At 42.2% G+C, this 13244-nt stretch overlaps 1 protein-coding gene across 1 annotated transcript; it reads right to left on the reverse strand.

Annotated features, from left to right (window-relative positions):
* Positions 1–8204: 8204 nt before the first annotated feature.
* On the reverse strand, positions 8205–13244 carry ggctb (gamma-glutamylcyclotransferase b). Its single transcript, XM_070912531.1, has 4 exons — positions 13134–13244; positions 12897–13042; positions 12609–12741; positions 8205–8366 (listed from the first exon to the last, which is right to left on the reverse strand). Exons 1-4 carry the CDS (start codon positions 13242–13244, stop codon positions 8205–8207), a joined length of 552 nt encoding a protein of 183 aa, XP_070768632.1.

A 13244-nucleotide genomic window follows, 5' to 3' on the forward strand; every position in this document is an offset into this window, starting at 1 on the left:
GTTGCCAGCATTTTCCCCGTTTCCTGATCCAATTGAGGATCTTTTCTCGGCACGGCAGTGGAGAGTGTATGACTGCAACCTCTACACACAGAAAAACCTCCTGTAGGCAATGGTGGATGCCTCTGCTGGTGTGTTTGTGGAGTCTATCCAGGGTTGGATCAGGCAAGGCGAGATGACGAGAACGCTGATGACGAGTAGCCTGTACATTTGCTGCATTTGGAAATTAAGCTTTTGGAAATTGAATATTTTACCGCGGACTCTTCCTTACATGTTTTGCCAATGTTGCTACTGTGATACATGTAATGTTGTAGTGCAAAGGTCAACAAAACCTTAACCATAGAGTTGTTACATCATAAAACAACAGTGATTTGTAACTGACAACTGATGTCCTGCTGATTGGGGCGTCAGATCAGAAAACACCTCTGTGTCATTCTACAGGGCACGGACAAACAACGTATGGAATAAACGTATAAACGTGATAACTTGTGCTGACACTCAAGGGGCTTACTATATTTTTGAAAGCAGCAGCAGTGACAAGCTCTATTAGTTCTCTTCATAACCTTCTGCCAAATTGGTTGCTGACCTTATTTCTCATCATGACATACTTCCCCCACTGTCCATAAGCTTAGTTGCATCTTGTACATGTACAGTGTTAAACTTTTAGGGTGCACACAACCAGTGCTCCAAAGGAATCAAAGATACGCGGGGTAGCCATTATGCACACATGAATGTGCGGTTAGATGTAAGTATACTGAATGGCAGATAGGGCACTTCCAAGCTTCGAGGAGCAGTTGTGTGGCAGGAACCTGATGGGAGTCTCCAGTGTTTAGCCTTTTACTCTCCACTGCTGGAGGCCATGTGATGCTATGAACGCAAGCTGCAGCTGCACGGCAGAGAAGAGTCTGTTTTGCCTTGTTCCCCACAGAAAGGACAACTTTGTGTCCTAGATACATCCCTCTGTCTCTGATGCTATGTTTATTTGGGATTTCGTCACAGCTCTGCTTGGGTGGTTAGGAGGCCTGGAAAACAAAACGTGTGAAGCGAAGGGAGCATTTCTGGAAAGTTGTAGCATTGATAGCACTTATTAAAGGCAGCATATATATATATATATATATATATGACAAACAACACCATTTAGGCTATCCCATGAATATACCTCTAAATAGGCAGTGAGTTACCATAATACAGAATTGGATTAGACACATTCAATCATAAATTGTGGAAATATGAATACAAAAAAAAATACATAGGACAACTGAAATAAATAGACATGTCAAACAGTCATCCAAACAGGGCGTAAATGAATAGAAGAAGAAAGATCATTTGTGGATAAAACTATCAGTCTAGTGACAATCAAACAGGACTATGACCTGGCTGATCCCATTCAAAATACATTTACAGCATCACGTTAAGTAGCAGCTCGTCATTAAGACCTTTGGGAGACAACGTCTGCATTGTGAAGATCCAAAAAAAGCTTCACATCTCGTCAGTAACAGGTTGCGGTCATCAAAAAAAGGACCAGAAGGACAACGCAACATGTAAACCACATGAGTGGAGCAGGAGCAGATGATCACACTTTAGATAGGGAACTATTTGCCTGGATGTGGATGACTAAAATGTGTAATCTTGGAGGTGTTGTTACATTGTGCACACTTACTACAGTGGTAATTCCCACTGGGGAGAGGGCTGAAGAAGAAGTGTCTGAATGGGTTGTGCAGGTCTATACTTAGGTGCAAAATTCGCGTGTACCAAGTGGTCTCTCAAGTTGTGGTCACGTTTAAAAATAAAGAAATCCTGATTTCCACACCGCACAGCGGCCTGGCTGGCAGAGAGGGGGGGGGACATGTTTTGTCTTCAGACATGGAATTTTAGAAGGCCGACTCACATGGAGGCCAATGCTGTGTCCTGTGTCCATAAACCCGAACAGCTTCTCTGCAGTGTAGTGGCCTTTCAGACACCCAACCCCGAAGAGAGGGACATCTGGGGAAAAACTATGCCAAAACAATGTGGAACATCCGTTTACGCTTTCCCAGTAAATAGACACCATGTAGCAACAGACTCTGACATCCTGTTACTCTCCACACTGTCGGCAATGTTGCAGCAAACAATGTGTTAAAACATAATTACATCAGATAACCTCTCAATGTTATTTCCCTGATCTATGCTGTAGCCCCTCCCTCTCTACTTTTACATGAACCATCAGTGAATCAGTTAAAGAAAAACGTTGTTTTGTTTTTTTAATTAAAGTATGTTTCACAGATTTAGGTGACGTCGTGAATATGATTCCTCCCTAGGGACACATATGTTGTGTATTATCGTTTTATTTTATATGCAGCCCTTTGAGACATTACCTTTGTGATATTGGGCTATAATAAACTTTGACTTTGAGAGTGAGTGTACACACCATCGCATATCCTCGCAGACGCTGTGCTGGATTCACAGAGGCATGAGCCATACCACTGACAATGCTTTAAAACATGTACTTATTTTCAAGGAATTGTCCTTGAATTGTCATTATTTCCTGCTAGCTCTGTACATCAATGAAAGTTAACTCACTTACAAGCTGACGAATCACACCAAGATTCAATTCAATTCAATTCAATTCAATTTTATTTATATAGCGCCAAATCACAACAAAAGTCATCTCATGACACTTTACATATAGAGCAGGTCTAGACCGACTCTTTATCAATGTTATCACAGAGACCCAACAGTTCCCACCATGAACAAGCACTTTGGCGACAGTGGCAAGGAAAAACTTCCTTTTAAGAGGCAGAAACCACGAGCAGAACCAGACTCTAGGTGGGCGGTCATCTGCTTTGACAGGTTGGGTTGGAGAGAGAGAGAGGGAGAGGGAGAGAGAGAGACATAGAGAGGGAGGGAGAAAGAGAGGGGGGGAGAGAGAGAGAGACATAGAGAGGGAGTGAGAAAGAGGGAGGGGGAGAGACAGATAGACAGACAGAAAGAGACAGAGAGACAGGCAGAAAGAGACAGAGAGAGAGAGATAGACGTAGAGACAGGCAGACAGACAGGCAGAGATATCTGGCAGCACTAGCAGTAGAAATAGCTGAGATTAATAATAACAATAACAGCTTTAATAGTAACAGAACTATGACTAAACATAATAACTGTAGTGATCAGAGTCAGGGAGGTCCATGGCGGCAGCAGCCAGGTGTACCAGGACCATGATCCTCAGGAACCTGCGAGACGACAAAGCACAAAGAAACTCCGGGGGAAGATATAAAGTTAGTAACATGCATTGGAGGGACATGAATGTGTAAAGATGGAGAGGGAGAGGAGGAAAGCTCAGTGCATCATGGGAAATCACCCAGCAGTCTAAGCCTATAGCAGCACAACTAGCATAAGATGCTGGCACATGTGGGACCTTAGGTTCCTGATGGTCATCAGGTCATAGGTGCTCATGAGGGAAAGGAGCGCAATCCTTAAGTTATGTACAGTAGCACAGCACAGCCTCTCCAGTTGATACAAAAAACTACCCCCACACTTTGGGCTTCTTCCTTTAAGAAGCCCAAAGTGAAGATGACATGCACGTCTTCAAGTTCATGGGAAGGCCACACTGTCCATGGACACCATCATGAACTATGATTGGTCATCTTAAGCTGCCTGTGTTCTCTCTGTTTTCAGAAGAATCCCCTGTGGTGGCCATGCACTAATTGGCAACATGTGGTTATATAAGCACCAGTGGTCTTCTTGGTTGATCACGACCTGGAGCTGGAGAGCTACATATTTGTACAGGGACTCTGTAGGATGCACATTCACACTCATTTAGAAAGAGACATGACTGCCGCCAGAGTGCTCACCCATGTGCGCAAATAAAATGAGCTATCATTGGCTGCCAAATGCTAAGGCCAGCATAAAACAGTTGTAAAGATTGTTTGATTGTAAAGCCCCCTGAGGCAAATTTGTGATTTGTGATATTGGGCTATGTAAATAAAATTGACTTGACTTGATTTCCAGATGCAAAGCATGCTGTCAAGAGAAGGACATTGCTCGGAGCCATGGTCCATTGCTGAAAGAGAGAAAGACGAAGACAAAAAAAATGGAATGGTAAGTTAAGCCACATATTGCTACGTTGAGCCCAACAGTGCCCGCTAGGTACCACATTCATGCAGTAAAGAACCTGATAGTAGACAGGGTCAACTAAGATGAGATCCCACAAATGTCAGGCCTGCTACAAGGCCCATAAGGCAGCCACAGTGTGTGAAGAATGCACATGCACACCCACTGGGGCTCGCCTGCCTCCCCCCTTGTATGCCTGCTGGACAATGGGACAGCTGTCATCTGTGCCGGGGAGTAACCCCAACGAGCATGTTTGATAAACCGAGTACCATGGTCAACCGTGGTGATGCCTACATCCATATACACTCTGCAAAAAAAAAATTGCTCCCCCCATTGAGATCACCCTGGTCAAGGCCCTGCCTCGCCTTCGAGAGTTATTTGATGGCTTTTTGACCCGACAAAGCTCCGTTTGGGATTGAAACATTGTCCATTTAAATACATTTGTGGTATTCTTTTCGTCATCTGATGGCTTGCCAGAAGCTTGTTGAGCCCAACCAAAAGTCCTCCCCCTTTGGCCTTTCTCGAACTCCACAACCAGAAGTCCCTCTGGGGACCACCTGATACAAGTATGCTGCTTTAGGGAGTCCTTTGAATTAACCACTCGCAAAAGTTCTCCGTCTTTGAGGTTGTAGCCACAGCAAGCACTGACGGACGACCTTCTGGTCGCGATGCTGAGGCTGCTCAGCAAAGTCTGTAGTGGGAAAATACAACACATCCCTTCTACACCCTGAAGAGGTTATTTTAGGTCACAGGTGTTTGCTGTGGTGCCCTTTGACCCTAGCAAGGGACCATAGCCTTCTCAACGTGTTCTCAGTGGTGCATTTTTCAGCTGTCTATAATTATCATTTATTGTGGCCTTGATCCTTACAAGGTGATGACTGTCAAAGAGAAGGACACATGTCTTACTAGTGTTCATATTCTTTGCTGTACATGCTGTATAAAAGCAGACCACTCTGAGATGCAGTACGGTCAGCCGGGCAGGGGCCGTCCGTCTGCAGACGTGAATAAACCACAAGAACTGCTCCCTTGCCAGTCTTCTGGTTTTCCTAAAATTCCCACGACAAGTCGCTCATCAGTCTTTGCTGTAAGGTGTTCTGGTGCCAGCTACACTTTTTAACCATATTCTCAAACAATGCGTTTCTGTCCATGTCTCACATTAAACTAGAAAAGACCACTCCTCGACAGAATGCTAAGTGAAGCTTTATTGCAATATGAATGAGCAGATACGATCAGTGAATAAAATGGGGACAACATGGGACAAAGTCTTGGCTGGGATCCTCAGGCTCTGTTGTAACGTCAAACATTCCTAAGAAGAGAACACGTAGAGTAACTCTGGGTTCACCAAAGCAAAACAATTATATCTAGTCATCCAAAACCAGCCTGGCATATGAAAAGAAAATACTTCATAGAGACTGCAGCATGTGTTATTGTACGGGACTGTTTAGATCATTCTGTAAATGAGCTCATTACAATCAGTACAATCAGATTGTCCCTTGCTGCAGAATAGCACTGCCCCCTACAGGACACAGCCACGCATAGGTCATTGACAGTATCTATTGGTCTACATGTTACCTACAGGACATGAATCAAATTAGCATTAGAGTTTTTGTCTGCAAAAGGCTTAAAAAAAACATTACACATAGTGATAAAAGCCATGGCTCGTATTACAAATGAATGAATGGAGGTTTTTTTCGAACACCAGCATTTACAGATCGACTGGTGTGATTTTACTAGTAAAATTAGTTTGAGGGGGGGTTAATTACTTATGGAAACTAAAGGCGATTCAAACATCAAGAAATAACAATCTTCCTGTGATATTTCCTGTGAGAGCTGTTACGTAACAGAAGAATGTGCTACATACTGTAACACTTCGTGGGACCATGTTGGAAATAAGTGTTTCCACTTTAACATGTTGGATTTTGGACTTTGGATTTGATGTTTTATTTTTCCTGTGTCTGACAATCCATTAAATGAATGAATGAATCAACTAATCAATCAATCAGTCAGTCAATCAACAAAGACGAAAAACACAACAGCGTCTGTTAATACAATAGAGTTTTCTAAGAATTTCCCCTTACAAGAAGCAGCAGGAGAAATATTCTCCGAACGCTGAATGACAGTGAGTTGTTGAAAGGCTACAGATTAGATCGTGCAGGGATCACGTTTGCGATCGACCTCGTTAGAGATGCACTCACATCTCCCACCCAACACAACAAAAAAGTGATCGCCACACTAAGGTATTTGGCTACTGGACAAATGCAACAGTGCTTCCATTGCTGTTTGCATGTTCACTGGTTCATTTACAAACATTAGGCCTATCAATTTCACAGAGTGCACTTTTATTTCCTTATTTTTGTTTTAACCAATCACGCCTTTTTAAAAGGATGCGTCACACCTAGCGACGGGGTCGACCACACCTCCTCACTAAGGTAAAGGTTTCTGCCCCTTCCTTGCTCAGAGTTGCTCTGAGAATTTTCCTGCATCACTCCTGAGCTCGGACTGTGGAGTTGGGAAAACTAAAAACTAAATGTACCATGGTAATCAACAGACTGTGATTGGTCATTAAACACATGCTTGCTGACTTCAAGAGGAGGAGAATGATGGATGAAGGAATGGAGTACCAAGGCATCTAGTAAAATGGTAGAAGTAGTAAAAGCTGGTTGATGATCTTGTACTTTTATTTCCACATGCTCTTAAAGCCACAGTAGGCAATATTATTGAATTATAATTTTGGTTGAAATAACAATATTTTGACCATTGCATGTCGCTAACAATATTTAATTGAAGGGATCCTTTAATAAAAAGGCTAATCACATCGACTCTGTACAAACAAGGGCTTCTACAGAAGGTTCCACCTTCTGGATTGGAGTGTGAATCAGAACGGTTGGAGGAGATGAATCAAAACACAGAACCCCTGATTACCCTGACTGGCTGTTTGATTCAGACCTGGTCCAGTTTTTTAAAATAATATATACAAAGGGGGCGGGTGCTCACAGACACACATTTTTTTTAAAAGGCGCCCTTCAATTAAATATTGTTAGTGACATGCAATGGTCGAAATGAGTTATTTCAACCAAAATTATAATTCAATAATATTGCCGACTGTAGCTTTAAGTTAGCCCTCCTCCATTTTTCTTTTTGCATACACTCAACACATCTCACACCTATCATCCTTGTTTTGCTTGGTTGCATCAAATGTAAAAACCCACAGCTGCAGACGGCCTGTTGGATCCTTTCACCAGAGAGAGGAATCAATGCCATTTAACACTGAAAGGTCAAAGACCAGCTTCCACCCAGCTCTCATGTCATGATTAAATATTTAAAGAGGGGCACGTATCTCTCCCTTGTGTCATCTCTCTACTATGGCGATCTAATACAAGCAGCAAATGCAGAAAAAAATTGTTTTGAATGAGGTTCAGACAGAAAGGACACAGCCGAACCTTTCAACTCCAAACTATGAGCTGACTAGAGAGAGTGTGTGTTCATTTCAGCCCTGAGGTGGGCTTTCCATTTCTGTCATTTTGTTTGGTTAAATCAAATGACAAAGTAGAAGTTGCGTCAGTGTTGACATAAACCACTTTAATGTATACTTCAAATGATGTTACAGCTGGCTATGTGGAAAATGACATGGTAGCATCACAAATTGTACATTTCATCAAGCATTAAAGGAACATGTTTGTTTCTTACGTGTTTCCTTCATGACAAATTATAGCCACTGATTTTTTTTTCAATGTAATTCCTTTAACCTCCTAGACAACCATTGGTTTTCATCAATGGCAGCCTTGTTAGTCTTTCAATGACTAACTTTAGCTTTATTTAGGTAATAACATTATGCCTGCTATTTATTGTAGTTAGCTGCTCTGTTATTGTAGATTGGTACTGCGGAGCAGGAGTGACAAATTATTCTGCACTAATACTGTAATATTGCTCCTTGTGGTGATATGTAATTCACTCAACATTTCTGGTGGATCTCACACCTCTAACCTGTCAAAATGTTTTCACCTGTACAGGGCTGTATTCAAAGTCAGGCATGAAGCAGCTAGCTAACTTGTTCAGCTACAGTGGAATACAGTGTTACAAGGACTTTCCTGTAGTAAAAAGTGGACCTGGATTCTGCTGGAATATCAGGCGTCAGAACGGTGGATGGCCCTCTCTTTGGCTCTTCTGGCTCGCTCCAGCTCCGCCATCATGGGTAGAGGACCCTCATACATGTTGGTCTTGATTGCTCTCAGCTTCTCCTGGTAGTCCTTTGGCAAGCCGTTCTGCTCTGCTCCCATCACAATCACCTGCAGTGGTTGATGAAGCTGAATATATTGACTGTCCTTGTTTTCTTATAACCAATAAACAGCCGCAAACTCTAGGCGACACAGACTGGTCACCTGTCAAACACCAATCACTGTGGACATAGTGAGTAGGTTCACTCATGCAACGTGATGTCATCCATAGCTATGAGGTCAGTCCCGCCCCTTCTCTTAGCTTAGGAGTTCCTTACTAAAAGTTGCTCCCAGCAGAGCTCTTGAAAGGAAACTCCTGGTAATAAGATAAGACCCTCCGTGAATACGGCCCGTGGTCTTCAGAACAAAAAACCAAGAATTTTAGAAAGTTTTACAAAGAACGTTTTTGAAAAATAGGTGCAATAGGTTTAGATCATTCATTTGTTCATTGAACAATGGTGAAAAGTGTCCATTGTCCAAATTGACTTCATTGATAATGCACAAATCCTATGTTTTAAACCATTACGGTTATTGTCTAGACCAGCTGTGTTGTGGCAGCACGTTGGCACCAGTTGCAGTCCTCTGTCAGCATGGATCTTGTAAGAAGAATCTTGTAAGGGGGTAAGAATCTTTATGTATATAAAAGATATCATACATGCATTTTAAAGAAGACAAATAAATGTAAGTGTTGTTTTAGAAGTTTATATCTGTATTTATTTGTTATAAAGCCATTCTGCTTGGACTATTAAAACATATGTATGATAGTGAAATTAAAAGATATTCACAATACAGACATAGAATTGTGTTCCTAAAATATAAGGATACTCTGTAGTGAACTGGACACTGTATTGTTTTGTATGTAACAGCCATGTGAGCTACAGTATGTCAGAATCCAAAGGTCACACTAAATTTGCGATGCAGGGAACAATATGGCGGACTCTTGCCTACACGTTATAGGAGACAAAGCTCTGACCACAAAGCCACACAGGCATGCTTGGAGCTCTCACATGTGCAAAAGAACCATCTGGTATTGTAGCTCACAAGCTGTAAAACGTAGCATGGCAGAGGGGGGGGGGGGGGGGGTGTCCTGACTGTTTTGACCGGTTGATCACACAGTCAGGTGACGTGGGGTGTGGAGCAGACTGATCCCCATTCCAGATGCTTCACGGAGAGAAATGGGTAGGAGTGAATAGGTGATGATGCCCCTGATCTGATTCATGATTGTATTCTTTTGTCTTCCTAATTCACAACAACAACAACAACAACATTAAACTGACAGTGTCTGACATCACACAGAGTGAGAGAGGCCCATTAGGTCATTTACAATGTCATTCATGGGTGACTGGTTATAATTCTACTATTACAAATTCAAAATATAACACTGAGGTTGAGTCAACCAAGAACTTCATCCAATATCCTATATGTGAGCCAAGAGTGGAGATGAGAGCTGTTCTTGTCCACTGCAACTTTTAAAGATCTTAAAGGTTACTGTGTGCCCGCCAGAAACCGCACAGAAATCATGGGGGGGGGGGGCAGTTGGGGTTAATGGCAGGTCTTAAAAGCATAGGTCTTTGACATTGTGCATCTTGCATGTGGCTAGGTTTAGGTCGCTACAAACACTTTGGTTAAGGTTGTTTTGGTTTAATATTGATATTATCTATATCAACGATGTCTCCCTAACCTTAACGGAGAGCTTCAGAGCATAAAACATGCTTTAGTTACCAAGAACAGACATTGTCAGATGCAAATTAAATATGTTGCCTATTTGAAAATATATGTTATATATGTTAATTAAAATTTTTTCTCTTTGTTGATAACCCCCCCCCCCCCCCCAGCGTTATGTTTCTCTTAAAATGTAGTTGCTGTTGCAACTTAGTAGTATATACATTTTTAGTGTATTTAGTATATACATATCAGTACACATTATACACCAATGGAACTCTTAAATATCGATATTTAAGAAGAATGGAGCACTTCTGGATCAGAAACAAAACACTGCTCCATAGTTACTGAGCTGATTTAAACTTGACCCCCAAGAACTGCCAAATGTATCCAGTGAGTTATATCACACTCAGTCTGTACCGTCACCCCACCAGCAATTGAACTGGACAAGGGAAGTGATTGGATGTTGCCTTTTGGGACTTTGGGGCTGACCGCATTCCTAAAGTTGTACACAAATGCTTTTTTTTTGTACTTATAGTTCAAACAGAGGTGTATGCTCATCCTGTAGGAAATGCTCTAACAGCTGACAAACTCAAAAAGAACAGTCTGGAACGTCCACAATATACCCACTTACTTCTCCACTCTATCAATCAGTCTGGTGACAAACACTCGCTAGCTAAATGGAATGCAGTCTAAGTGTCCTGCAATAAATCCCACCTTCATGAAGGTTCTAATGTCTGTTAAAATTGTTTCAGAGAGGTGTTGAAGGATGTAGTTTGTGGTGCTGTATGGCACTATACGGAGAGGTGCGTCTGTTATTTAGTCTCCCCTCGTCGATATAAATGGAATAATAGAAACACCCGTCTGTATCACGCAATACCATTCAACAGCACCACAAACTGTAGCCAGCCGAAACGATTGTACAGTCAAATCCACACGTCTCAGTTTCAACAAAAACTGAACGTTAGAAGGCATCATGAAGGTAGGGTTTGTTGCAGGACTGTTACATCTCAGCTACCATCGGTGTGTGAGTGTTTGTGTCTGTGTGTGTGTGAATGAGCAGCAAAAACCTTGTGAAGCACTTTGGATAAAAGTAGGGATGTGCCGATCCGGTACTCAGTATCGGTATCGGTCCGATACTGGCCAAAATCACCGGATCGGAATATCGGAGAAATAAAAGATCCAGCAGCCTAAACTATCATGTAAATGCTTAACTAAACTTTGGACGTAAAGAGAAACATGTCACGAGTAATATCATGTCGTCATTTTAAGCTCAAGGAAGCAAAAAAGCAAAATAGCAGAGTGCAATTTATGCAGTGCGTGTGTTTCGAGGGGCGGCAGCAGCGTTGGAAACTTGAACCCGATTAAACACTCAGACTTTTACATACAGTTCGACCCCAGAAGTTACATGTGACAGAAACTTTAGAGCTTGCACTGTTTCTACCCTTAGATACATAACTTGACATCAGGTTTGCAGTCAAGAGCGCCTTAAGACGCCATGTGTACCGTACTGTCCATGACTGAGTCATGTTGTGGGCTCTGTATTTCCTCCTTTGGGGGAGTAGAGTTGTTAGTTTTTAGATTTTTTAGTTAGTTGTTTAAAAGAGGGAAAAAGACGGTATCGGATTGGCATCGGCATCTGCAGACACTCAAGGTTGCAGTATCGGTATCGGGCGTGAAAAAGTGGTATCGAGCAGTCCCTAGATAAAAGAGCTACAGAAACGTAGCCATTTCTCGGACAGCATTAGCTGTAACAAGGCGGACCTAATAAACTGACAACTGAGTGTATGTTTTTCCTACAGTCAGCAAATCTCATGTTCAGACTCAAAGCAACAGTCAATGTGTCTACTAACAAGTATTGTGTGTGTATCACAGCCTGATATATCTTCTTCCTCTGTGTCATAGAAAACGATCAAAAACACATCAGTGAGCCGCACTGTTGACATGTTCCTTCATTACCACGAACACACGCACACACACACACACACACACATATACCCATGGGTGAGGGGTGAGTCAGGTGATAGTACCCGCGGGAGAAATCGGTTACAGCAACAATTAAAAGTGATATTCAACAAACTGAGATGTAAACAATATAATCACATAACTAGAACATAAGAAGAAGCTTTAGAAAAACTAGAAATAACTGCAAACAGGAGCTAGTACAGGCAACCCAAGATGGTGTATGTAAAGGCAAAGTCTTCAGCCACACATTGGCAACAAGGGTGAGGGATGTATCATAAAGCGTCATTTGACGCTCTGTAAATAAAATGAAATTGAATTGAGTTCAGAAACTATGGAGCAGTGTTTTGTTTCAACTATGTTGTTTCCGAAAAAAACTACATTTCAATCATGTCACGACACCTCAGATAATTATTATTATACTTGTAGGATTGTGAATGCAGGACTTTAGGATGTAAAGAAATCTTTTTGTAAAGGTACTTTTTTTTTTTTTTTAAACATTTACATCTTCAGAAAGAACCAATGGGCTATAAGACAATAAAACATCAAAAATCCTTTAAAACCTTTGGAAAAGATTACTTTCTTGTGGTTGAAGAATTCGTTTGGCATTTGTAACTGCCTGGAAGGAATCACATGATGCATTTAAGTGCTATGAGCCCACAAGCAAGCATGTGGTGAAAGCAGTCCTACCTGTAGATACTGGGGCGATGGCGGGGCGTACACACAGCTGTTCATTATGTAGGTGCGACAGTTGAGTTCCTGCCCTTTTGTCTTCACTGATAGCTCCACAGGACTGTACGCGCCTAACGTCACGTTCTCTTGACTGAGAGTGTGCACACACGCACGCACATAAAAACACACACACACACACACACACACACACACACATGGCACATGTCAGTTCACGGAACAACATCCAAGGAATTCCAGGAGAGGCCATGAAAGGAAAGGAAAGGAAAAATTTACCTGTCACTTTACCTGTCTAGAGACTCCAGATCAGTCATGTTCATCCTCCACACCACACCCCACACCTCGTCCCCTGGGCTGGTCTCTATAGTGGCCACACCTCCATGCCACCGGTCACTGGCGAGGCCTTTGTGGTTCCCAAACACCAATTTATAGTCCTGCGAAAAAGAGAAAAAGAAAGAACTTATACAGTAAGTGTGTACAGTTAATATGGGACAGAATGTTGACGCTCCTAATAACAGACCGTACCTTGAGCCTGGCCACACAGTGCACTGTCGCTGAGGGGTTTTTGAGCTGGAGCCGTTCTTTCAGCAGGTTGCTGCCGTATGCAAAGTACAGGAAGGTGTGGTTATTCTCCAT

This window comes from Enoplosus armatus, chromosome 9 (assembly GCF_043641665.1).
Source record: "Enoplosus armatus isolate fEnoArm2 chromosome 9, fEnoArm2.hap1, whole genome shotgun sequence".
NCBI lineage: Eukaryota > Metazoa > Chordata > Actinopteri > Centrarchiformes > Enoplosidae > Enoplosus > Enoplosus armatus.

Excerpts from the sequence above, each read along its gene's own strand:
- ggctb (XM_070912531.1), bottom strand. The coding sequence starts at position 13,244 with ATGGAGAATAACCACACCTTCCTGTACTTTGCATACGGCAGCAACCTG. Across the intron at positions 13,043-13,133 it reads ACTGTGTGGCCAGGCTCAAG|GACTATAAATTGGTGTTTGG; the intron begins GTACGGTCTGTT and ends TCTTTTTCGCAG. Across the intron at positions 8,367-12,608 it reads CATCGCCCCAGTATCTACAG|GTGATTGTGATGGGAGCAGA; the intron begins GTAGGACTGCTT and ends CAACCACTGCAG.